The 27,314-nt window shown below is 44.0% G+C and overlaps 1 protein-coding gene across 1 annotated transcript in view; it reads left to right on the top strand.

Annotated features, from left to right (window-relative positions):
* The window catches only part of COLEC11 (collectin subfamily member 11), a 215,340-nt gene that overhangs the window by 87,902 nt on the left and 100,124 nt on the right, over positions 1-27,314 (top strand). The window contains exon 3 of the mRNA XM_069606024.1: positions 2,974-3,045. Within this exon, the coding sequence (XP_069462125.1) occupies positions 2,974-3,045 (72 nt within the window). The remainder of the gene's footprint in view (positions 1-2,973; positions 3,046-27,314) is intronic.

Raw genomic sequence — 27,314 nt, 5'->3', positions numbered from 1 at the left:
TGAAGGCATCGTCAGTGGTTCTTCAGCAAAGAAAATGCCTGCGTGATTGTATTGAAAGTCCGTTTAGGTACCGTATTGTACGACTGCTGCCTGGGGATGATTGGCAGATGTGGTTGGGTAATTTTCTATGGTCGGATTGGTTAGCCAGAGTGACCTGTCAGGGCGAGGGCAGGGTGGTGAGAATCATTGTTTTACTTGGGGGAAGGATCCTTTCACGCGCTTCCTGCATTGCGGTTTGATACCACTGTACTAGATGCTTGAATTTTATCTGTGCTTGATCTATCTTCTGATACCGATGTGACATTTTATCCCGATACTTTCTATTTTGTCACATGAACTTGATAGGGTTTTTTGATAAATATTCTAGTCAGACATTGTCCTGATGAAGGACCAGGATAGGCCCGAAATACATTGTCCTTTCTTTGTCTGCTTCATGGAAATTGAAGATTTTATGTCAACATTAAATTGATTTGTTTTGCATTATAAACTCTAATTGAGTGAATGTCTGTGTATTTATAAAGAAGATATTGGGCCTCATTACGAGGTAGGTGGTAAGGGATTACCGGCACCAGTAAGGACACCGGTGCTGGTAATCCCTTACAACCCTATTCCGAGGTCCCTTAGCGGGTCCCTTCCTTAACACCTGGTTTTACCAGGCGTTATGGAAGGGACCCGTTAAGGGACTTCAGAGCTAATAACGGTCCCGCAATTTGTTTTATTAGCTCCATCCCCATTCCCATTGAGCCCTATGGGGGCTTGAATGGGAATGGGGAATGATTCCAGGAATGGGGACTTACCGGGTCCTCCAAGGTTGGAGTGACCCGGTAAATCCCTATTTCGGGAACCCGGACCCGGAATGCGGTAAGGGGATAGCCATGGTGCTATTAGCACCATGGCTACCTCCTACCTCGTAATGAGGCCCATTGTAGTTTTGACTACTTTAGCACAATCGCCTTCAGAGTTTACTCACTCTGTTTTTCTGCTCATGTATATTACCATCCATGTGCATAGGTGGTTGATTGGTTGACAATAGGAAAGAATACGAGACTACTGATAAAAGCACTTTAGCTAATGTCAGTCTTTCCCTTATTATACAACAGCCATTCCTTATGCCACCATTTTCTTCAATTCTGCAAGATTATGCATTTCAGTTGTTCTGGGCATGCTTTGGGAGTTTGCACATGCTCTTCTGAGGTGCCTGCCTGATAGGTGAGACTTACATTTTACTCCAGGGAGCATGCCTTGCACGACTCTTCGGCCACACGAACATGCATGTTGGATTTTGGCTGCACAGTGATACAATATGATTGATATTATGTTAAGGCATTCATGTGTCATATATGTGGGTCTTCGCCTTAATTGGTGCTGTAAGGCATGTTCCCTTACTTCTGTGTGCTCTCACCCTGATGTTTGCAGAGTGTGCTGTGTGGTAATGAAGCATGAATCGTAGGTTTGTGATGGCATGCATCTTTGAGGTATTGCGGTATCATGTACTTACCCAGCAGAAATGCCCAGAATTGATTTGGCCCCCACTTGATGCACGGTACACTGCTTTAGGTTGGGATCATGGAGTCATCCTCATGGTTGGGGAATCTCACACACAGGTGAGTGAAGAGCAGGCCAGAATCACAGACATCTGGATTTTGTTGGTGTGAAGCATGTGTGTGTGTAAGAGAAGGCCCACAGGTCCAGTAGTTCCGAGCACCCACCACTTTTGGAGAAACCTGCTATGGCATACATCTGGGATTTAGCCCCTTTGATGGTAACAGGGTCAATGGGAAAACTACATTGGGGGGGCACTGCCGCATTATGGACATTAATACCTGGGAGAGGATGCACAATAATCAGGGTTTGGTGATGCAATGCGCCAGGGCCAGAGGCAAAGAGCTGGAGGATTACGAGCAGCGTCAATGGGGGGTGGAGGGCAGGTGGAGGGGATGTTATGTTACGTCCAGGTTGTAGGTGAGGAGGACCTGCTTGTCTTTTAGGTCTAGGTGGGGTAACTTGGGCCTCCTTTATCACCTGATCTGGGTGCTAAAATATCTGTAGTAGGCCAGCATTATACCCATCACTATTAAAATAGTCTTTTGTGCAGGGAAAGTGCGTGTGACAAGACTGCATGTTTAAAGCCTTTGTAATTGTATGGTTCCCATGTGCAACAACACTCGACATGAGCGATCTGTTTGCAATATTGTCTATGCGATAGGGCCTAACATAACGCATGTATGTTCCAATTTTGGTTTATGTTAATCTTTTTACACATGGGGCACCATCAAAATGTGCCCCATTAGGTTTTTTGACAGGTTCTGCCAAGAGGCGCGGAAATAGGATTTGCAATATGATATACTCTAATTGACCACCAAAGTTTTTTACGGTTTATTGCCAAAGTGCGGAGGTCGAGAGATTGCAAGGGGAGAAAATTATTGCATTGCAAGTAAAAATGAATATTAATGAATACAATAGACAAGATGCACCGTGTAAATGTTCAGTTTCTGTGTGGGAACATTTAACAACACTGTTCATGTATGGGAACTATTTAATTCATAGGGAAACGTTTGGGTTTAAAAGTCCTAATTGGACAGCCGTTTTTGCAGAAGCAAATGGTGCTTTCTGTGGGGCAATTCAAAATCCACATTCGCCTCCATATCTTAAACGCAACTCCTACAGGTTGATACACACCACAACCTAAAAAAAATGTACCAACATCTCTGTGAAAATCTTGGGGAGCGGGTCACCCAGGAGTTCATGCCTTGGCAATGCACGTGTGGGAATCATTGGGACTGCATGTAATTGTGTTGTAGTTAACAGTCAACTGTAGGTACTTGACCGCTGACTATGGCGGACTAGACATTGCAAATAACTCGATATCTGGTAGGATGCTCCAACACTTCATGAACAAATGTCAGTGTCTGGATGATTAGAAACGAAATGCTCAATCCTTGTTTTAGAAGCATCGTTTTGTTTATTTTACAGGTGAAATCGGTGACAAGGGGCCCAAGGGCAGCATGGGCCGGCATGGAAAACTTGGCCCACTTGGTTCAAAAGGTATTTCCTGCACATTCATTACAGTTCAGTGCACCTGACACACACATAAATGTATATGTATGCATGTGATCCATTTGTAAAGGGATACCATATGCTTGAAAGGGCTTTTTGGTTCTGGGGCAAATGATGTGGATAATTTGGTGGGTGGCAGATTAGGATATTTCGGAATTTGCTGATAAAGGGTACCTTTTAAAAGAGCGACCGAAGGAGAGAGAAAGTGGGAGGGATTTCTATAGAGTACCTGCCAGAAAGTAGAAGGATCCTTTTCTAGCCCGACAAAAGAGAGGGCAACAACTGCAATGTTTCAGAAGGAAGATTGCCCTCTCAAATAATGAATTGCTAGCACTCTAAACTATGCAGGCTACCATGGAAACGGCCAAGTACCTTAGACTGCACGTGCTCCTTGACAGGAAGGGAGATAAGGAGAAGGGTAATTTGTGAATGAGAACACGTGTTAATAATTAAATGTCTTGGAACTTTATGAATTAGTTGAAGTTGCGTAAGTCTATATAGTCAGGCAGGCCCAGATAGACAGAATTGCCATAGTCGAGTCGAGACAGCAGTTGCATAGATTTGACAGAACTAGGTCAAATAAGAAATCTCTTTATTTATTATGCGTAGTTGGAAAAAGCAGACGACGCAACGTGCTTCATCCGGGGGACAAGAGTGAGATTATGGTCCGATTTGAAATCAAGGTTTTTAACGGTAGGGCTGGTACCAGGCAGAGGCATAAAGATGATGGAAACAAAATGGGCCCCAGTCAGAGATTTGACTCATAAACAGCTGTAATTGGTGTGCAACTTTATCCCGTTCTCCATCCAAATGGATGAGTATATGATGATTATTCACGTATTCGTACACAAATAAAGCCAAAAGACTGCATGTCCTCCACCAGCAGGTGAACACAAAGAAGAGGAGATACAGCTGAACTCTGTGGAGTACGAGAGAGGAAGAGTGAGAGAGTAGAGTACGTATAACCTGGGCACTCTTAGTCAATCAAAAGGTTATTCAATCAAGGCTTTCCCACAAATACAAAATGGTTGAAGATGATTAATTAGGACGGTGTGGCCAACATTGTTGAAGGTGGCAGATACATCTAACATCACCAATCCTTAGGCTCACATTGCCAGCATAAGCCATCGGGTGAACTACATTAACAATTTCCGCTACCACTGGGCCCAGACGGAAACCTGTTTGCAAGAGGGTGGAGCAGAAAGCTTTCCTCCAAACTGTGAAGATGAGCCCCCACATAGGGTGGAGCTGGGCGAGGATCAATGCGATGAAAACTAGCAGGACAGGCAGGATCCAAAGAGAGTTTATTTAAATAAAGGTTGAGAATAGTGGATTTAAGGCAGTTTAGCTATTACTGTAGAAAGAGAACTAGTCAAACGATTACAGAGAACATATGGACAGAGCTTTAGAATTTGTATAGATATAAAACATCAAGAGACAAGACTGAATTGACAGAGAAAAGTAGACTACACCTTTGAGACAGAGGAGTGGGGGGAATGGATCTAAAATGTGATCTCATGAGGCTACACAGACGAAGTCAAGATGGATAGAGGGAAATCAGGGTTTTCTGTATACTTTGAACTTTGACATCAAAGAAGCTACAAAGCTACTTAAAAAGGTCATGCGGGACAGGAGTGCCTAATGCATCAGTGACAGGAGCAGATAATTAAGAAAGTATACAAGGACGTTATTTGTGTTTATTGGACGCACCTTCAGTCCAGTAGAAGTGGTACTGGTTTTAAGCTGATTTCATTTGTTTTTGCAGTGGTATAGTTGGACCCAAGACAATGTTTTACTATCTTCAGTGCCAGCATGTGTTCATTGTCTTGGTGAGGGTGTTTTCCATGACATGTGCAGGAGTAAACCATTTGGATTCGGGAGATGAGGAGTGGTGAGTGGAACTTAACAGAGATCTGGGGCCTCAATCCTGCATTTCACCAAGCCTTAGGGCAGCTATGGCCTGATCTGGGTTGGAAAGTGGGAGAAAGGGGTTGAAAGAAGACAGAGTCAAAGAGAAATTGTCCAGGTAGAGATTTCTCCACAACCGGGTGTTAGCAAACACCCTGTGGATGTTGGACTGAAATGGCAGATCCAAACAAGGTATATTAAAAGGGATAGCCATTTGAATGGCTGAAAATAGAGGTTAAGAAGGAATGTCTGAGATCCAAGTGGTATTGGAAAAAATTAAATCAATAATGTGGCCCGTAGAGTGAGTGGGTCCACAGACCCACTGATGGAGGTTGAGAGCCTCGATGGTATTTAAAGAGTATTTACTGAGGGTCTCACAGGACACTCAGCCCATTCATTAAAGTCACTAGGAACAATCAAAATATGAATACATAAGATCAAGTGGGGCCAAAGACTCTTAGAGTAGGCTGTCAAGAGGGGGATAACACACAATACGTACTAAACAAAATTGGATGGGATTGTGAATATAACTGCCAACATTTCACATTTGGCTGTGGGAGTAAGAGAAGCTCGCGGATAGTATTAGGCTATGTGTGAACATAACAGCTAGTCTGCTAGCAATGGTGACTGGGCCAGGTGGAACGACAGCTGCTTTGCAGGACCATATGATTGACACAGCCAGCTTTCCATGGTGCAAGAGGTGTCAGGCAGAGAATTGGAAAATATCTCGATGGGGTATTTTGAACCCAAGGAGTGTTATTCAAAAGAGCTGAGATGAATGGTGGAAAGCAGAAGGCCCTGTGTCAGTTACCAGTTTTCCACAGGAGAGATTGGATTGCATGTTCAGTATCGGAAGTGGAGGACTGACCGCACAGAGAGCGCATCTGATGGAGAGGTCATGTGTGTTATTGTTAAGAACACAGCTAGTGGTGTGGTGTCAAGGTAAAGCATGTACAGGTGACCATAATAAATCATAAGATTTACTGACTATTGTTTTCTAGCAAGTAGATTTGGGAAATGGCTTGTAACCAGACAGACTGTGCTTCTATGCTGCTGTTGAGGGAGAGGTCAACAAGATAAATAGGTTTTAGTTGAGGGAGAGGTAGAAAATTAAAATAGCACGTAGTTGAGAGTGAAGGCGAATATCAAAATAAGGTATGCCATTTCTTGTGACTATTTCGTATCTCGCATGGCAGAAGCGCACCTACTTTGATTGAGAAGAACCTACTTTGATCTGTGCTGGCTGGGTCAGACCAGAGATTACATTCAGTATATGTAACTAAGTGTGTGCTTATGTAGAAATTATTTCACACTTTATTTGCCAATGAAAGCTCTTAGAAATCTTTGAAGGCATAAGCAAGCATTAAGTGGTTGTAACAGAGTTTGTCATCTTTTTGAGGGCAGGCCACATACTGGAGTAGAAAAGTATTCGAATTATTCCTGGAAGGCAGAAGAAGATGTTAATGTTGGCCATCTTGAGTGCCAGCATTGCTAAAGCACCACCATGCTTGAGAGGGAGGGAGACTTGAAATGGGTGTGGCAAATTGGAGGCAACATTGATGCCTTCAGAAGCACCTTCTGCACAAGAGATAGTAGGTTATGCTCAGGTATTGTGGTTGGAGGAGGAGGTTCAGTGCATAGTCGCAGGGAAGGAGGAGGACTGGTGCAGAGTGCCTATACAGATGACCCAGGGAAAGAAAACAGACCATGCAAAAGAGCAGAATGAGTCAGGAGATAAAGCACACAGTGTAAGTTAGCATGTCGAGCCAGGACAAAGAATGCACTGTCGGGAGAAACAGCACACAGTGCACACAAGCAGGATATGGTCATTTCTTGTTCTCCATCGCTCATATCCAGTGAGTCTGACAATGATGAGGAGTTAGATAAATATTGTGACCAATCTGACTACAAGCTGCAGCATGACGCACTTCTGCAAACTACTGACACTAAGGATAAGGAGGACAATGCCACAGTTACAATAATGGGAGCTAAAGACAATTCTACTTGCCCACCTGTACACAGTTTATTTCATGTACAATATGTACCATGTAGAAGTGCAAAACGTCATTGTGTGAGTGCCAGACCAAAGACCCTACCACCTACGAATCACAGATATGTATAGTTGTCTATGAAAATCAATCCACATTTTTTTTTACCCAAATCAAATATCTCGCCACCTGCAATGTGTGCAAGAAAACTGTATGCCGGGGAAGGCTGGGACCAACTTGGATATCACATCTTTGTGGTCCAACAGGATGTGTCACCATGCACAGGAGTGGGGTGAACACACAAGTCTTCAACTGGGCCCTCCCCCACTAGCCAACCACCATTTCACGCCAATCCTGTACTTTCATAGAACAAACTATATTTGAGGTGTGAACACTGTTCCAGATGCTGAGCTTCAGCTCCGCTCTTTGCAATGATACTACTTCTAAGTGCCAAGTAAGTATGATGTAGGCATTAGACCATGAAACAAAATATCACAGGATGCAGGACAACATGTGCTTGCTCACTGCTAACCTGCCAATAATGTTGCTTATTGACCTCTTGCCATACTCTTTTGTCGAAAACCCCTGTTTCAGAAGGTTGATGAGTAAAATCAATCTCTGTTGTAGAGTTCCCAGTCAATGTTACTTTTCACACAAGGCTGTACCAGAGTTGCAGAGTTGGACGGGGAAGTACCGTATGCACTGAGGCAGGCACTAGATCAATCAGAAGGCCAGAAAGTCTGTGTAACCATGAAAACGTGGACCAGGAGACACAGCATTGTGAGAGTTGCCATAAACCCCCAACGTCTTTAGTGTTGCCGGGGGTATTGTTTGGGACCACAGGAGAGGATGGAAGTTCCTCGTGTTAAAAAATTTACGCTCCCAAAAAAACACCAGCACTGCCTTGGAGGAAAACTATGGCAAGACACCTAGCCATAGCCCATGCTCCCGCTCTAATGCTGAATACTTGGTGTCCATTTCAAGGCACACACAGAAGAGGGAGCAGGGCTTTTGGTTGTGAAACAGATAGCTCCAGGGATTCACTGCTGGTGTGGTTTAGGTGAAACTGTTTTATCACAATGATATGCCATTACTGATTGTGCTACTACTCTTCTGTCCTGCTTCTAGGCCCTACACCAGCTATTTTGATGCCACATTAGTTTAGGAGAGAGCTACTTTTCAACAGTGCCAAAAGATGCCAACATGAGAGCTTTAACAGTTCTCCCCACTACGTGAGAGCAGCCTAAATAAGCGTTTTTGCCGGTCTCCCTGCTAGCTAGGAGCAGCCAACATGAGAATTGTTTTGGTTCTCCCTGTGATACGTGAGAGGAGAGAAACCTAATCACACCATTTTTCGCAGGGTCATCCTGGAGATGATAGGTGAAGGGCATGCCATAAATCGGGGCCAGAGAACAGACCAACAAGGGAAGAAGGAGTATTCACAGGAGGATATGGTGAAGAAGAGAGGTGGGCACAATTTATAACTGCAATATTATGAACGATACTGTGTCTACTAGTCAAGTAGCACAAATTAAGAGGAGCAGACTGGTTGGAGAGATCCAAAGACACCAGGATCCAAAATCTGTATAGCGGGAAAAAACTGAGTGGGAACCACACAGTTAGCCAGTCGCTCGCACTCTGTTCCCCTTCCGGAGTTGATATAGAATTGCAGAAAGGTAAGTGTAAGAGATGTCCCTTCTGTAAGGTTCTATGAACAGTTTCTTCAAGTAGAATAAAGTTTCAAACACCAGTCACAGAATTTTCTTAGGAAACAAATGGAATTTTAATATCAGAAGTAGGGGAGGCAAGCTGTTGCCTCATCAAAAAAGAGCACTAAAGCCAATCCATTTCGGAGTGGTATTCCTTCATCAGGGCTGAGCCCTGCAAGGTATAATCGTGTATACATTCAACATATATATCAAATTCGACATTGTCCAGCAATTCCAATAAATAAATATAGTGGATAACATAAATAAACCAAAATAGCGTGTATTAATCAAATCTATGCCATACATACCAAAGTGGGTGCATGCAGAAACACACAGGAAAAAATATAAAGAAAAAATAATGATAGTACCAGGTATGAATTGTGCTGTACTTCAATAGACAAACAAAGAATCGTGAAAAAGAAAATATAGGGTAAGTACCTTGGTTTTATGACTGAGCGGTCAATCTCTATGAATGCTCATGTGAGAGAAACGTATGTTACAGGTACTATCGATATCGAAGGTCTGAAACTAAATAAAAACAATGGATGCATCAGTGCTGGTGAAATACACACAGCAGCAGGTATTGAGATTGCAAACATTAGGCGAGTATTGCAGTTAAGTTGGTTGCTCGATAAATGATTACACAGTACGCGCAACGGCATATAAAGTCAACGCTTACCTGCTGCAGTGCAGCCAGTGCATGGAGGACGCGGGCAGGGTGTGCGCCTCTGAGCGTTATATATCATCTCCATGGCGACTGATAGGATGCCGTGGCACACCGAAGGGTGTAGACACGCCCACAGCATCACGCGTCCTGACCTCTACATGGTTAAGGAGAGGTCGGGATGTGTCAGCCTTCATGCGCTAATCTCAAAAGAAATATATTTGCTGGATGTGCTAAACGCTACTCGAAAATGTATAAACCCGGGGTGATTAAAACATGTGTATAAACATTTACATGGAGAACAATAGGGCGCTGTGGATTGGCACACATATGGGTGTAGCCACGCCCAAAGCGCCTCACGTCCCAACCTCTCCATGGAGACGGAGAGGTCGGGATGTGTCAGCTTACATGACCCGTTTCAATGAAATCTAGAATTGTAAATGCACCACTCTGAGGTGCGTCAACTCAGAGTGTTACCAATTATTGTGATCCAAAGCATGGATGGTAAACAAAGTGACTCAATGGAAGGTAGCCAAAACGATGGGTGTGCCTCACTGTAAGTGAGAGTGTGCGGGAGTCCGTAAGAATGGCCTGAAGAGTCCAGGAAACATGCGCAAACAAAGCACAATGGGCCTCATTACGACCCTGGTGGTAGGGGTTTAAAGGCACCGGTAGAGCTGCCGGCACCGTTAACCCCCTACTGCCTCATTATGAGGTCTGCTCGTGGGTCCCGCTGAGGACGCCTGGTAAAACCAGGCGTCCTCAGCGGGTCCCGTGAGCAGGCCTGGATGCTAACAACGGGTCCGTCATTAACGGGCCCGTTGTTAGCATCCTCCCCATTCCCATTGAGCCCTATGGGGGCTCAAATGGGAATGGGGATGTACCGGGTCCGGATTCCCTGAATGGAATGGTCCGGTATTTCTCCATTCAGGGGAACCCGGACCCGAATTTGGGGGTAGCCATGCCCTTAAGCAGGTGATCATATCACACCCTTTCATTTTCTTTGGGTTTCTTTAAGTCTTGATAGCACTTTTGTAAAATGTAGAGTTCAATGTTTTAGGCTCAGATTAGAGAGTTTTGGTAAGGAGATTGCTGAGGGCCAACGTGCTTGTCTTGGAAGCAAGACAGCGCAGAACAACAGAGGTTCAAATTCCAGTACTGCTCTTAGAGACTGGTCTGCGGTATTAATCATGTTATAAAAGATGAAGTAAATTAATTTTAATTCATTGTTATCTTCCATTCGGCATGGGGAAAACAAACATGTTACTATAATGATTTGTTATTGTCAGGTTGGTGTATTATATGATCTGTGCACATTTACACACCTCTATATAAAAATGTGTGTTATTTTAGCACTGTGTTTTTTTTTTTACAAAGCTATCAACTTCCTACTATGATCCCCATACGCAATGTCTTAGGCACCCTTTCTCCCACCCCCTAAAGGAGGTGGGATCCCAAAGTATTTTATAGTTAATTTCCAGCACTGACTGTGCAATAACACAATAGGCTCCCTAAGTCATACATAATGGTTGGTGTTATAACTGTCTTCTTCCTATTTTAGAAAAAGAAAAACTCCTCAGGCAAGCCAAAAATGCAGACAAGGGGAATAGATCTACAATGTTGTGCAGTCTAACGATTGCACATCATCACTATAACCATAACATCCATAATAAGTGAGTTTTTCACAAAGTCGCCAGTTAATGCAAGAAGGTGCATGTGCTACTGCATATAGACAGTAGTAAAACACGTGCCATAAACAGATTGTGCCAGGTACTGCAGAATCTAGAATCCGCACGGGCCACACTCTGGACCAATACTGAAATTACAGGTAGACATCCTTCTATTTCTTCTAGTACGAGAATCAACCTCAACTACCTCTGGTGATAAGGATTCGACTCAAATTAAAGGGACAATACTTTGTACTATGGCTAAATATGTTTCTGTGTGGGGGCTAGAGAGGAGCTGTGCTAGACCGTAACTTTAAAGCATATCACACTGTAAGAACATCTCATTACAACCTCAGTAACTGGGCAACAGACAGGCTGAAAGATATGGCATTCCAAAGAAGCAAATAAAGCTGGCTTGGTATTTACAAAACCGCAACTGAAATACTTGACTGGCAAAGTGATATTGTCTTTATTGTGAAAGCTCCCAAATCAATCACTTTGTTAGTCTAATTAAGGTAAGTGAGCGCTGGCATACGGCATACGGCAAGTCGGCGCTTTGTTAGTTTGAATACCAGCAGGACTGACTCAGTGCTTCATCCTCCTGGGGTCCAAGCTGAGTGTCACTAAGATGAGAAACCATAGCAGTTTTTATTACAGCACTTACAAGCAGAGGGAATCCATCATAAAGTACAAAACCTGGTATTATTATGATAGCTTATTGCTGTAAATAAAAGAATACGTTTGGAAAAGTCAGGCATCCTATATGTGATGAAATGCTGACATTAAGATGCTAATGGAATCTTAATTCCCTCTTAAAAATATATTGTGGTGATGCCTAAGATGCTTTGCTCTGCAACTGTGATGTTTATGAATCTTGCCACTCACTGAAGATATGTTCGCGTTCACATGCAATAAATTAGTTTATTAATTTACACGTCAATCACGGTTTGATTATTGCATCATGGGAGCACAGAATAGTCCTGCGCTTGTCACAACTAGAACTCTGCCCTTTTCTATGGATATATGTCTGTCTGCCAAGTAACTTTATTGAAAAATTGAGTAGGAGATCTGATTTTATTTATTTTTGATTGAAAGCTTTTTATTGGCATTTATAGATTACTAGCAGAAGTACCCGTTCTCCGAGAGGGTTCTGTAGACTGACTTGATAACACTGATCCTGTAGGTTGCAGTTCTGATTCGCTTATCGCTTGATGTGCTTTGCACCTTGAAGTAAACTGCACCAGGAATGGGGGTGTGTGGCTGGCTGACATACCCGGACAGACGTTGGGGGGAGGCGAGAGTTGGTGTGCTGCTGCATTTTGGGACCTTCTGTGCTCTCTCTCCACCTGTCACCTCACCAGGGTGTGGTGCAGTTCATTGCGGTGCAAATAACCTGGAAACCATGCATCCTAGGGCCTGGACCTCAAGTTTTGTTCCTCGTGTCGGGACCGGTCCTTCTACGACCACATTGATGTTTTGTCTATTTCAGGCAACCGTCTCATGCGAGAAGGTGCTGCTTTCTAGAGAAAGGGGTGGGGTGTCCAAATGTCATGTAGCTAGTAATGTCTGCAGGGTCCTAACAGGTTGCTGTGCACATCTTGGTGCAGATTGGTGAAACAGTGTGGGATTGTATAAGGAACAACGCTTCGCCAAGCCACAAACCCACACAAATGTTTGACTTGTGCTGAGATCCGGGGAATGGGGTGGGGTGTCCAAATGTCATGTTGACAGTAATGTCAGGAGGGTTCGAACTGATAACTATGCTAAATTTGGTGCAGATTGGTGAAACGGTGTGGAAGTGTATAAGGAACAATGCTTCGCCAAGCCAACAAACCCACACATTTTTTTTTACTTGTGCTGAAATCCGGGAAACATGGTGGGGTGTCCAAATGTCATGTAGTCAGTAACGTCTGGAGGGTCCTAACAGGCAATTATGCACAATGTGGTGGAGATTGGTGAAACGGTGTGGAATTGTATAAGGAACAACGCTTCACCACAAATCTCACCACAAACAAACAAATTTTTACTTTTATATGAATAGATAAAACAAGTAAAGGCAATGCTCAAATTGTGGCTACATTTGTAGCTCCAGTTTCAACGGGAGGACGTGCACTGAACATCAAAATAGATCGAACTACATAAACATCCAAACAAGGAGGTCTTGAAATTATGCACAAGTTGATGGTACAAGAAATTAGACAGGATAATGATAATGATAACAATAACAATGGGTCCGAAAAGTTCCATACTACGGCTGCAGCAATCTTCTATGAGCATTCAAGCAATCCCATCATGACCCGCCATCTAGAGAGGCATGCAAAGTCTCTATTGTGCGTCTGTGCATGAGCCAAAAACTCTCCCCGCGTTTGAAAGAGGGCCTGCACCTTGTTCTCTGAGAAGTAGATCAACTTCACAGACACCACTATTACCCACATGCGCGTCCACCAGTCATTCACGGTTGGGAACCTCAGAGACCTCCAGAAGGACGCTATCATGGTCTTTGCAATGAACAGCATGGCGTGTATCAAGGCAAAGTTTAGATGCTGTCTGAAGCCTGCTTTCCCCCGAAAGACCCCCAACAGGCAGACAATGGGATCAAGTGGCAATGATGACACAACTATACCATTAACCGTGTTCAACACACCCGACCAGTATTGCATGAGCTTAGGTCAACCCCACCATATATTGAAGTAAATTCCTGCACACCTAGAGCCCCTCCAGCACAGACCACCTTCGATCCCCACCCTTATGTGCCTCATCCTATTCGGTGCTAGATATCCTCTAGCTAAGAACCTGAATCCTTGTTCTGCATATTGGACACTCCTAGTGGCACTCCCCAGGCCCCTCCACACCTTCCTCCAAGCCTCAGGTGGAAGCTCAAGCCCAAGGTCATCGTGCCACGCCCTCGCATATACGACAGGGGAGAATCCGCAACGTCCCCACTCAGACAAGAATAGAGACTGGACACAAGTACCCTGGAGCCACTGGGTGCTAGTATCCGTTTTTCAAATTTCATAAGTGTCCTAGTGGTGGACTGCCAAATGCCAGGATGCATCACCCAATGTTGCAGTTGCCGATATTGGAACCTGTCCCCTCTCCTTTGCCCCAAAAGTGTCCTTACAGGAATCGAAAGACTGAATCTGGTCATTATCAAACATGTGTGCTAGGAATTTGCAGCCCCCACTCTCCAGTTCGAGGAGATCTAATATTTAAGAAAAACGATTTAACCTATACATATAATATTGTTTACCAATGGGGTCAGCAGCATTTTTTTTGTATCAAGGTGTGCTTGATGTCATCGAGGCATCAGTCCTAGGCAGAGACAGCATTATTGGGCTTCTGGCACAAGGCTCTGGCCATTACATATCAGGGTTTTGTTGGTCACATTGAACCCAGCAGTATCAGATATGGTGGGTTACCAGTTAATTTTTTAGCCTACCCATAATTGGTTTAATTGTTTTTGGTATAGCCGAACACAATGGGGTAATATTCCTGGAATTGCATGGATGGGACCATCTACTTTTCTACTTCTGTGAACTTGTGTCCTCTCCCTGTATGTTTGGACATTTGCACTACGAAGTGAAAAACAAACATGTTAAACCTAGCAGATCAAGCTTAGCGCATTTGTTTTACACTTCGTAGTGAAAAAAGTGTAAATACTGCTTGCAAATTCTGCTTGCGTGAGGCATTTAAAGTAGATTCTTATACCCTAAAAACAGGCAGATTTCATGGGCATCCACTGGTTTTACGCTAGCATGAAATTATTGTGCTTGTGTGAAACCACTGTTTTTTGCAGGCGGAATAGTACTCCCATTCCATGGCCTCATCTCACCGGTAAAAATATTGAAAATTCACCGGAGCATAAATTAGGATCTTAACACAAGTGTAACAATTTAATGTCCTCTTTAGCACCTTTTTTCACGTTCCGGTTAAAATGAGCCCCACTGTGTAGAGATGAGAACCTTTAGTTCTTCCGCTCACCTGTCCCAAATGGGATACCACAAGGCTCAACCTGTACTGTTTCTGTCTACTGGAATCTCTTGATTCCATCTTCTAAAAATGTATCTGGTAAATAGACAGTCTTAAACTAATGATGCACAGGAATGCATCCAGATGCCAGGAGAGAGAGCTCTGTTTTGGGCACCACCCGAGACTTGATGAAAAGTCAACATCTTCAACTGAATTGATGCAAAACTGAAGTTCTCCTTGATTGTTATACAACCCAGTCGCTTCATCTCACGCCATTAGTTGAAAATGGGGGTACTTCGTTTGACCCGAATAAGCCTTGAGCGCCCTGATTAGTGTTGTTGTCAGCAGCTTCTTATACTGGATAAGAATGCTTAAGAAAGTCACACCTTTACACAATATGAAACACTGGGACGTAATTCGTTGCTGTCACTATCAGCTCAAGGCTAGTCTATGCAATTGTGCTTTATGCGGCCTTTTCAGGGGTTTGATCAACACATTACAAAGGACTCAGAATGCAGCTGTTGTACTTGTGCTCGGTCAACGGGAACATGACCACATTGCAGCTGCTTGTCATTCACTACATGGGTTCAAGTAGTGAAACCGGATTCAAATTCAATTAGATTGTCTTGCCCATAAATGTCTCTGCTTTGTGGCACCTGCTTATCTCAATTCTAAACCTATCTGCTATGAACCAGCTTGTGACCTGAAAAGCAGGAGACAGCTGGTATTCTCTCTGTCCCTTTCAGTTGCGTTTCAAAGGGGGTTTGTCGATTCACTGTTCATGCACCTAATTTCTGTAACCATCTTCCCATTGACTTCAGACGGTTTGCTTTCCTTCAGATCCAAATGGAAGAATTTTCTGTTTCACTAGACCGTTACAATGACAGCATCCAGAATTACTTTGGGTATTTGGTCACTTTTTGAAATGTCCTTAATCAATCAAGAAACATGTTTATGAGATAGTATGCAAAGCTATAGCGAGAGGGGGAGAGAAATTAAGTAATTTGTTGCTGTCTACCTTGGTAGATAACCGATGTGAGCATTGCTTGCTTTTATTCTTTTGTAGGTAATGTCATAAATTATAGATATCAGTTGTGCTTGGCTAAGTAAAGAGTTCACTAATCAAGCCATTACCAATGTTATTCGGGACAGAACGTGTGATACCAGTAGCAACGTAATGTTGAAGATTTAAGGTGCAATTGGCCTCATCACATCGACGTTGCATGGCATGCAAAATGTTATCTGACTTATGTTAAATTATTCTATTTGATAAGGTTAGCCGGAAACTTCAATTTATTTCATCCGTTTTGGTGAAGAAACTTATATACGTGCTTCGTTGATGATTGCAGTGTTATATTTTTCTAGTTGTGGTAGCGCAAGTGTATCCTATTCTATTGCATAATGTTAAGCCACAGTGCGAATTGCAGTGTCACTTTGAATAACTTTAACTCCTCTGAATACCTATCATATTCAGTAGTTCTAACTTTTTCAAAGCACTTGCTGCTGCAGTTAGTGCATATTGTCTGTGCTGCAAATTATTAGGCCCTAAAGCCTGTTGCCACGGACACATGAGTCGGTTAGCCCGATTTATGAGCACAAGCTGAAAGAGAGGGTACATAAGGATGTCTCAGGACACATAACTGCTAATTTGCGTGTGACAATCGTCTATAAGGCTATTAGATCTTGTCTGTGTTACAATTGAGAGTCAAAGTTAGAAAAAAAATCACTGAAAGAAGGTTGCTTAGCAAAGAACGCTTGGCAGCCTTGAGCCCTTATTACGTTTTTGTCAGTAAGTCCTGGCAAACTCATGGAGGTATCCAGTTTCAGGGCGTGGGGCCCAGTCAACAGGAAGGAAGTGGGGACTAAACAATAGCCCTTCCTCGTCACACTACTTACACCTCCCCACGCCATCCCAGATTCCGGTGCTGCATGGATGGCACAGTGGGAGGGAAGGGCGGGCACAGTTGGCGTGCACGGCATGCTCCTCAGATGGAACAGGGGGATAAAGGATCCACCCCAGAAGGTGGATGGTACCTTTCTGTTTCCTGCCATGGGCCCACCATCTGGCAGCACCACCGACACTGCACCTACCATGGAGGATTTCTTTGCAGCTGTGCCTGGTGTTACCTTAGCTGGAAGCTGCACTCGTTGTTTGCTGCAGAGGTCTCCTGGATCCTCCCACCACCGCAAGCCATCCTGATTCCATTACAGTGGCCTCCTGGATTTGCCCGGCACACCGGGCCTCTACCCCATTAGAGAGGGGTAAGGAGCTGTTGCTGAGCCTGGTTGCTCCAGATCCTGCCCTGACTTGGGTGTCAGGTATGTGGTGGGCTTTTGTCATTGGTCTTGGGACCAGGGTTACTGCTGCAGCAGGCATGGGCATGAGTGACAAACAAATTATGAAATTGGGGTAGTGCAGATCTGCTGCTTTTTGGCACTGCATATGCCCCCATCCGGTGTAGGGGGTTTAGTTACAAGTCAGGAGGGTTGGTGAAGGGCAGGGGTGCGGGTCAAGGGGCTTGGTCTGTGTGATAGATTATTTTGGCTTGTATGCTTACACATGTCTCCTCATTTAACAGAGTATGGTTCTGCAGCATGGGGTGTGGATCATGGCTACTGATTCAACTGGTAGGGCAACATTGAATTCTGCAAGGACATATCAGTATGGTGGATTGGCATCGGTTGGCTACGGGTCCAACAGTTGAGAGGGGCCTTAGTCGAGGAAAGAGGGAGGTGACACTGCCCGCAGCTGGACTTGATGATCTTGCATATTGGGGGCAATGACTTGATCGCCCCCATTCGCACAGTCCTGCTGGAGAGCTTGGTCTCCTTGTTTTCTTGAATGGGAAGATTTTTCCCCATCGCTATTGTAATTTGGTCGCAGATCATACAATTGAAGGTATGAGGAAAGAGGCTGCAGCATCATCCGCTGGACATTTCTGCCCGGAAGCTGAACAATGAAGTTGCCCAGTTGGCATACCACCACAAGAGCTTAAAGGTGATCGCCCATGAATTGTTGAAGGGCCCGGATATTTATCACCTGTACCGGGTCCACCTGTTGGAACGAGGAACAAAGTTGTTGGTGCAGAACTTTATGGTGTTCATAAGCATGGCTTGGGCAAAGGCGGAGTGCCCAGGTCATTTTAGCAGTTGACGGCGGACCGCTGGGATGATACTTTGCCCATAGGGGGAGCCGGTGCCCTGGGTTGGCTTGTCGGGTGATCAGACCAACGTGTACCAGAGGGCTTTGGGTCGGTAGGGACCCCAGGCACTGGGCAGCAGAATCAGAAGATGTTTGGTAGAGGTGCAGGGGGTCTGATCTCCTGATATCACTCTCACGGAATTAGGGCAAGAAAGAAACTTTAATTATTTGAACTAACTGTATTTTGTTTGATGTGAATGTTTCTGTTATTGCTGCTAAATGTGTTGCATTTAAGAGTTCAATAAATGCGGCCTAAAATCCATAGCATTTGTCTTGTACTTCTTGACGAGCCATGGCTCCTGTGCTACCCAATAGACTAAGCAAGAGGCGTAGGGGGTTTATAAAGGGAATGAATACCCTGACGAACGGGTATCTTGTTAACTACCTCCATGAGAATGTCTGTTGTGTTGAAGGAGCGACAATTGATATTGCCTCAATATATTTCTTGCAGGCGTTTGCCACTATTAATAGAGTGCATGTGTGGGACACATTTCAATCCCGGAGTACACCTGATTACTTACTGGCGATTTTTATTCTTATCCACAATAGATCTAAGGCACAGGCGATATTGAGCAGCAATGGATCGCTGTCGGAGCCCCTACCTACTTTTAGGGGCCTTTGACAGGGATGTGTCTTGGCTCCATGTCTCTTCAATCTTTAGCTATCTGATTTGGATATACATTTGGATTCCGTGGCCTCTACTCCCCCTAAAATCGGAAGTGTGGTAACAAGTTGGCTGCCGTATGCTGACAACGTCATCCTGCTAGATAGAACACAAAAAGGCCTTCAGCGCCTGATTAACGCATTGTATATGCGAAAGAAAATTATTTGATTATACATATTTTTTTAAACTAACATTATTAGTACCGTAAAACCGTATGCTTCAGGTGGACGATTGAAGGTGCTGTGTTTGATCCAACGCCTGATATTAAGTATTTAGGGCTGCCTATTGACTTCTATTTTTAATAGGCAATTATTGCTCAACCGAATTAAGAGTAAGGCAATACAAAGTGTGGCCCAATTAAAGTGGATCAGCAATTGGTATTGCAGATACACCATACATCCTCTAATAGAATATTACAGACTCGAGATCGTCCCTTCATTGTTGTACGGACTAGAGGTGAACCATCTTGCTAGAGAATTGGATTGGGATGTTATTGAGTCTGTGATATTGAAGAAAGTTCTGGGGCTGCCTGTGTGTGCCACAATTTCAGTGCTGCGCCTTGGTGTCTCTTCAAGGATGGATTTACTGGAAAATGTTCTCTTCCTATAAACATTTTCTTGATCCTCCAAGATGCAAATTCTATTGGTCACTTTTGTCTATTTGCAGAATCCATATTGGATGAGTGCAATTCACGTACAGATCTTTTAATTTCTAATCTGTAAAATTTAAGAAAATGCTTTTTGCACCTGATTGGACAAATACAATAGCAAAAATGCAATTTTATGAGCTGTACACTAGTCTTACCATAGAGATAAACCATTGGGAACCTTACCGAAGTATGTGGTTAGGTTCTCCATTCCATACTGTAGGACGCAGTTTCTTTGTTTTAGACTCAACGTTATTCTGACCAGGGCGATTGCGTATATCTGCTCAAAAGGAGACCCTAAACTGAGGATATGTTCACTATGTAAAGAGACCAGCAAACACATTGTACAGATATGCCCTTCCCTAGACAACACAAGAGCCATGCTTTTATATAAATTTGTCCATGATGTTTCTTGGTTATCCAACAAGTGATTTTTGGCTCAGGATAGTGAACGGCCATGAAGTGACATTGACAATTGCCTTGTTAAAATTCTTAGTCATGGCAAGCTTGATCTCGATCGAAGAAAAGTAATCATAGGGATAATTTGACGAGTCTTATCTCTTTTCTGTTTGGTGATTTGATATTTTTAATGTATATTGATGTATATTGATGTATCCGATCTTGACCAAAAAAATTCTGATTTTAGGATCTATTTTTGGATAATTGCTTTCCTTATATGATGGTGATTTATCTAGTTTTTATGTGGATTATATTGTAATGTGATGTTCTAATTCTAATTTATGTGTGTGTTCATGTAAGGCTAACTTTGTTTGGCCGATTCATGAATAAAAAAAAAATAAAAACAATAAAAAAGACCTTTGAAAGAGAGAATCACCCCCAATGTCATGCAAATCCCTCAAGGGAAAATAATGAATGTTGATCTTAGGTGCAAACACTTAACTCATTGACCTATGTGACCTACTAGATGACCAATAATTTTTTGTTATTTTTTCATTAGCGAATGTGAGGGTGACTGGGAAGTGTCTTGCAAAACCTCACAGGTAACCTAACTATACTTTGTCGACTGACCTCCATTGGTAGACCTAAATTGTCAATTTCTGGTATTAAAAAAATGGGTATGCCTTTCCCTGTATACAATTTGTTCTGAACAATGCGTGCAAAATGTGCCTGCCATCTCTTGCACCCGATATGATGCAAGCAGTCAGTGTGGGCGAGGAAAATAGGGAGCTCATGCAACAAGGATAAAAGATGAAAGCAGGTGTTGTAGGAGCGGGCATGAAAGGTAGGGAGAGACAAGAAAAGAGAAAGTCTGACAAGTAGGTGATATGGGACACACAAGAATTTTCACAATGACAAAGCTTGGCTGATAGGAGACTGGTGGAGGTGAAGCTTTCACCAACATACCAAGTAGTAGCTAGAGCTTAAATCGGACTGCGCCCGGGTTTAACAAAATTATATTCAGACCATAAGAAGTACAAGAGGGAACAAAGGCTCCTCTATGCTATGTCCAAAATTGGACCACAAATTGCTCATGGAGGTTTCAGTCATAAATGCAACACAGGGTGTGCAATACATGCCTCCTGCACATGATGTCATTCCCAGAGTTCCTCACCCGGACCTCTACCCCAGTCCCTACCACATTATCCTGAAGATAAAGAGGGAAGAGTCCCACTCAGTCAGCATAGCAAAGGAAAGTGACATCAGTGAGTAGTAGATGAAAGAGGGTAGTGTGGGAGAAGTGGTGGAGGTCCATGTCAGGAGATCCCCTTCCACTTTGACTGGAGCCCGCTGCAGTCACCCACCCCTGACCATAGAACCTCTCACATATACACACAAGCATCTAAAAAAGGCTGTGCAAAATGTGCCCCAAGTTCACCAAATGGTGCTAATCAGCTGGTCCTTATCACTTCCCAACAGCCAGTGTAGGTTAGAAAAGGGGGGTGCCAAGGGAGTGATGTTTTGCTAGCAGAATGCCAAAGGAACTTCTCACAACAACGCAGGCATTGTTATCACATTTCCTCAACACATAAGCATTTACACAAGGACAAGGAAGTGGCTGATAGGAGGCTGATGGAGGTGAAATGTTCACCAGCAGGACCAGCAGTAGTTAATCCCGAAATTGGGCTAACCTAGGGTATGATAAATCATATTCTTGCCAAATGTAGTATAAGGTGGAGCAAAGGCTTCTCTGCACTATGCACAAAATTGTAAAACAAGTCAGCTCAGAGAGGTATCAGTAACAAAAGTAAAACAGATGAAAGTAAATTATATACCTCCTTTGCACTATAATGGAAAAATGTGTGGAGTGTGGCCATAGTTAGCATTGAAGAGGCTGCTGGTCACATAACCAGGCCCTACCACTCAGTTGCCATGCCCACCACCAGGTTTCGTGCCTTTCAGACAGCTACTTACGGACTCCAAGCCAGCTCCAGGGAGACAGCATTGAGGAGGCTGCTGTCACGTGACCAGGCCCTGCCGCTCGTTTGCTCCGTTCACCACCCATTATCGTGCCTTCCAGGCAGCTACTTAAGGACTCCAGGCCAGCTCCAGGCAGACAGCATGCAGGAGGCTGCTGGTGATGTGACGAGGCCCTGCCAATCCATTGCTCCGTCGACCACCAGTTTCCACACCGTCGAGACAGCTACTTGAGAACTCCAGGCTAGCTCCAGGCAGACAGCATTGAGGAGGCTGATGGTCACGTGATCAGGCCCTGCCACTCTATTGCTCCACCCACCACCCGTTATTCACAACTTCGAGGCAACTACTTAAGGACTCCAGGCCAGCTCAAGGCAGACAGCATGCAAGTGGTTGCTGGTGACTTGACGAGGCCCAGTCACTCATTTGCTCCGCCCTTCACCAGTTTTCACGCCTTCGAGGCAGCTACTTGAGGACTCCAGGCCAGCTCCAGGCAGACAGCATTCAGGATGCTGCTAGTCACGTGACCAGGCACTGCCACTCAGTTACTCTGCCGACCACCCATTGACGCGCCTTTCAGGCAGTTACTTAAGGACTCCAGGCCAGCTCCAGGCAGACAGCATACAGGAGGCTGCTAGTCATGCAACCTAAGCCCCACCCACCTGATTTGCCTTGCCCCTTCCTTTCCTTTCTTAACTCTTAGATCAAGAGATTCTCTTGCCCAGGAATCTGAAGTGATGGGCAAACGAAGAAAAGGGCAATTCCTGTTTTGACCTGTTCAGAACCCCTTCTCCTCTAACATCAGGTAAGCTCTCTCAAATATGTGTTCACCCCTCTCTTTCAAAAGCCCATCCCTTCCCTCACCACTTAATGCCAACCACGCTGCTCACCAGCAACATCATGGTCACCAGATCGCAGCAATCTCACTCACATCACCATAGACCCCATCAGCACGCCATCATCCGCAACTACAAGAAAACTGATGCTAACAAATGTCTGCTCAGCAACCAACCATGCAGCAGGAATTGCCGACCTCGTCACCACACACGACTTACATGGCATCTTCATTACTGAGACCTGGATGACATCCACCTCCACTCACATCTTAGATGTACTCGTCTACAACGGCTACAGAATTCTACAACAAGACCGTCCAAACAAGATCAGTGGAGGCCTTGCAACCATTCACAAGGCATCATGGCCATGCTCCCAACTGGACATCTCCACAATTGGCTATTTCTAAAACCTTTCCTGACACTTCCTGCCCTCCCCAATGGTCACAGCTACTTTTCACTTCATCTACAGACCACCAAAGCCCAACATCTCCTTCATCAAAGACTTCACAGACTTGGTTACCACCATGTCTCTCACGCATACTAACAAAACATTCCTCTGCGGCTTCAACATCCCTGGCAACTCACTCAGTAACTAAGTCAATGAAAGAAGATCTCTGCTGCCTACTCAACATTTTGAACCTCACACAGCACATGAAAGATCCAATTCACAGGAAAGGTAATATCCTTGATCTCATCATCACAGCCCTGCCCACCCTCCATGATAGCTCTCCAATCCTGCTCGACTGGTAAGACCATCTGGCAATCTGCTTTAATATTAGTCACACCACTCCAGTCAAGAAGACCAAGCGGAAATCCTGCAAATAAGCCTTCAGATCATTCAAGAACTTCTCAGTGGAGGCTCTCCACTTCACATGGGCTGATTTACCTCTCAGGAACCAGGACTGCGACTTGCTTCTCCAAGAATTCAACACCACACTCACAACCAACATCAACCGCTGTTCCCAGCGAAACAATGCACCATCGCTCACTTGCCCCTGCACTTGCTGATTTCTACAATCACTCTGTTTCTACTGGGTCTTTCCCCTCTTCCCTTAAGCACCCTCCTGAAAAAACCTTCTGCCGACCCCTTGTGTCTGGAAAACTACCTCCCCATCTTTATCACCCCCTTCCTCCGGAAACTCTTGAAGAAGCTGGTCTTCACCCAACTGATCCAGCACACTGAGCTTGCTGGTTTCCGAGCATGCAGCAAACTGCTCTCATGAACACCCGTGAAGAACTGCTTGCATCTCTTGATTCTAATTCTGCAGCTGTTCCCACTCTACTTGGTCTCTCCTCTGCATTTGATACAGTTAACCACTCCATCCTCATAAAACGGCTCCATGATACCCTTGGTATCTCAGAGCAGGCACTGGACTGGCTGACCTCCTTCCTCACTGTTTTAGGCTCCAACTCAACCCCAGTAACACAGACGAGGCCCTGTTTGGCCTAGACTTATTCTTTTGGACAATAAGAAGTGCCCCCCCCATGCCATGCTTCATGGGTTCCAGTCTAAATTTGTCTTCGAATATCAAAAACTTAGGCTGCATATGGCAAGACAATTTAGGATGCGAGAACCAGACAGGAGTGAACTTCAATCAGTTTTCTACTCCTTGTGTCTACTGCGGCTTGCCCTCTCATATGTTCCATCTGAGGACCATGCTACGGTGGTGGGGGCACTGGTTGATTCTCAGTTGGACAATGGCAGTGGCCTGTTAGCTGGGATTCCTTGTAAACACCTGAACCGGCTACAAAAGGTGCAAAATGCAGCAGTTAGGCAGATTTTTAAAGTTCATATTCATCCCGCATTTCTACCTTGCACGCTCCATACATTGGCTGCCGGTGGGCGATAGAATCAACTTTAAAATCCTCTGTTTGATCTATAAATGCCTGAATAACCGGGCCCTCTCAGATGTGGCAGAAAAACAGATGCAATGCCAACCGTCCCGAACACTGCAATCCGCCAACAAACCTTTGTTGGTAGTACTGCGGTCTTGCTGTGTTTCCAGGGGATTCAGACGGTTTACAATATACGGTCCCAAACTATGGAATAGTCTCTCTTGGGAACTCAAGAAGAAGCTTACCCTTATCCAATTTCATAAAGCACTAAAAACATTCCTTTTAAAATAATTAATCTATGACGGGTATTGTCTGGAATTTCTGTTCTTGCTAAATGTCGGACCATATCCTTTTTTCATATTATCTGCGCCTAGATGCAGTCTACGCCACTCAGCTTCAGTGTGTTACAAATACCTTACTCACTCACTGTAAAGCGCTTCGTTGCTTCAAGAAGCTATGGCCATATTCAATAAACACGCTAATGATAATGATAATAATCATCTCCAGAGATGTGGATTAACGGGGCAAGCTTTCAATCAGCAACAGCGTACTAAGTACTAAATTAAAAGGAGTGTTGAGGGGAAAAGCACATACTAAAAAATGCTCTATATATACAATAAGCACACTGTTAAACTGGGAAATGCACTACAGGAGCGATATCAAGAAAAGGCAAATTGGTGAAGGAGCAAGGGAAACAAAAAACGTGGTTACTTTAAATGTATAGACAATGTTCTTTACAAGTCTATAGGGCCTAAAGGCCAGGGGTCTGGATATCTTGGGTGTCTGACAAAGGGCATCTAGTCCACAGGTTCACTATCTTAGTCTTTGTAAAAAGGCTTAGCCAAGTTGAGTTTGCCACTTCTCAATTTGTTGAAGCCATGGTTCAAATGTAGAAAGTTAATTCAGCCTCCCTGCCACTCTAAAACTTGAGGAGAACCATCTCTGGTTCCGGAAGCACCTCAAGACCTTCCTCTTTTCTTCTGCCTTCGCTCCCCCTCTCCCCTGCTGATCTGTTCTCTCTTGGCACATGCACCTGGCCACCCTCTGTCCTCCGGGCCCAGGTACCTGCTCACCCTGCCACCCTCCCGCACTGCCTCCGGGCCACCCCTTGCACTGGGGTCTGTATCTGTACCCATACAGCCCCCCCTTTTTCTTGCTGTACTTATCATACCTACCCCGTCTGCTGCCTTAAACCTAGCACTTGCAAATTGCTGGCTGCACTACCACTGTTTGTTGCCTTTATTATTGATTTATTGTTATTTATCTGTTTCTCCTCTGCTTCGCACTTTCCACTTCTCCCCCCTTCATGCACTTTCCCCCTCCCCCTCTCCCATGCACTTGCACATTCTAAATGTCACTGGGCCTAGTAAGATTGCTCTTTTGTTCTCCCCTGTTCCCCTCCCTTGCCTTGTCGGCTCTGAAACACTTGTGTACGGACGTGATAGAAATAAAATATCAATATCAATGTAATTTGAGCACTGTGACATGTACCTATAAATAGGGCTAGTTCAATGGCAGGATGGTAGTTTGAGTCGGCATGCATTGCAGTCTTGCTAGGCATCTTGTATGCAGCAGAAGTGGAGTTATGGACAAGGCCTCTCAATGCGGTGAGAAACTCTAAAGGGCTGGATTAGCAGTGACGACTTTGAACAGGATGCCTCGACTGGCTTTCTGCTCGAGCCAGAAAAGGGTAGCAGGGCTAGAAGTACAGAAGGCGGTCAGGTGTGTGAAGCTTCTTTTATAAACATTTTTATTGTATATGGCTTATTAAAACCTTTACAAAATCATCCATACACATATAAAATAACAATATTCGTTAATCCATTACATTCATTTACAATTTTGTACTTTCATGATTTTAATATACATACTTCATGTTAGTTAATATATATAAAATACTTTTGAGAAAATGTACAGATCCACAGATCTATAATTGTGAATCCATCTCAGTTAAAAATCGAGTTAAGGCTATTATAATAACTGAGTTGTTCTCACCCTACATAAGCCTTGCCCAAAGTAGATTTAAGGAAATGTCACTTTCTGTTGCATGGTCTAGACCAAATACTTCCATCCTTGTAGACCTAAAATAGGGACAGTTTGTTAAACAATGTTTTATGGTTTCAAGTTCTGAAGGGTAAGTACAGAATCGAAAATTTGTATTCATACCTGTAGCCTTAAAGGATGCCCAATGTTTACAGCATTCCCTGGTTAAAAAGGGATTAAATCGAAATCTCATATAAAGTGCACGTGCATGTATTGTTACAGGGGAATTGGATTATGTAGGGGCATAATTGAGCCCTTTTCCTCGGAAAACATGTGTACTCTTTATGGAGGCTATAAGTCCCCATTGACTCAATAGTATTCGTCCAATCATATGTAAATAGTTTATTTTTAACACTCTCTGGACGACATTTTAGTTTCTCATCAGAGTCAATGGAGCACATAAGAGCTTTCATCCGTGGCCCGTACTCCATCATGGATTTAGGAGCAGATTCCTTCATCATACTACTTAGACCCTCGTATAGAGCGTTTTCAAGGCGGATCTAAGATTTATGAGTAGTTTAGTAGTTGCCTCCAAAGAAACCATGAAGATAAGGGAACAAATCCCAATTCATGCCTCATAATTGCATTTGGCAGAGACCCAGAGAACCCAAGCACTTCTTTCCATACACGCCCCTGAAAACAGTTAATATAATCAGCCAATTCCATTAAACATGTGTCAAGGCCATAAAGTGGGATCGGTACAACCTTAAGGACATAGTTGTTGAGTAATGGTAAAAGTGAAAATGTAT

This window comes from Ambystoma mexicanum, chromosome 4p, assembly GCF_040938575.1.
Source record: "Ambystoma mexicanum isolate Mex_15411 chromosome 4p, UKY_AmexF1_1, whole genome shotgun sequence".
Taxonomy (NCBI): Eukaryota; Metazoa; Chordata; class Amphibia; order Caudata; family Ambystomatidae; genus Ambystoma; species Ambystoma mexicanum.
The sequence above is the reverse complement of the archived record's forward strand: the minus strand, read 5'-3'. Positions and strand labels throughout refer to the sequence as shown.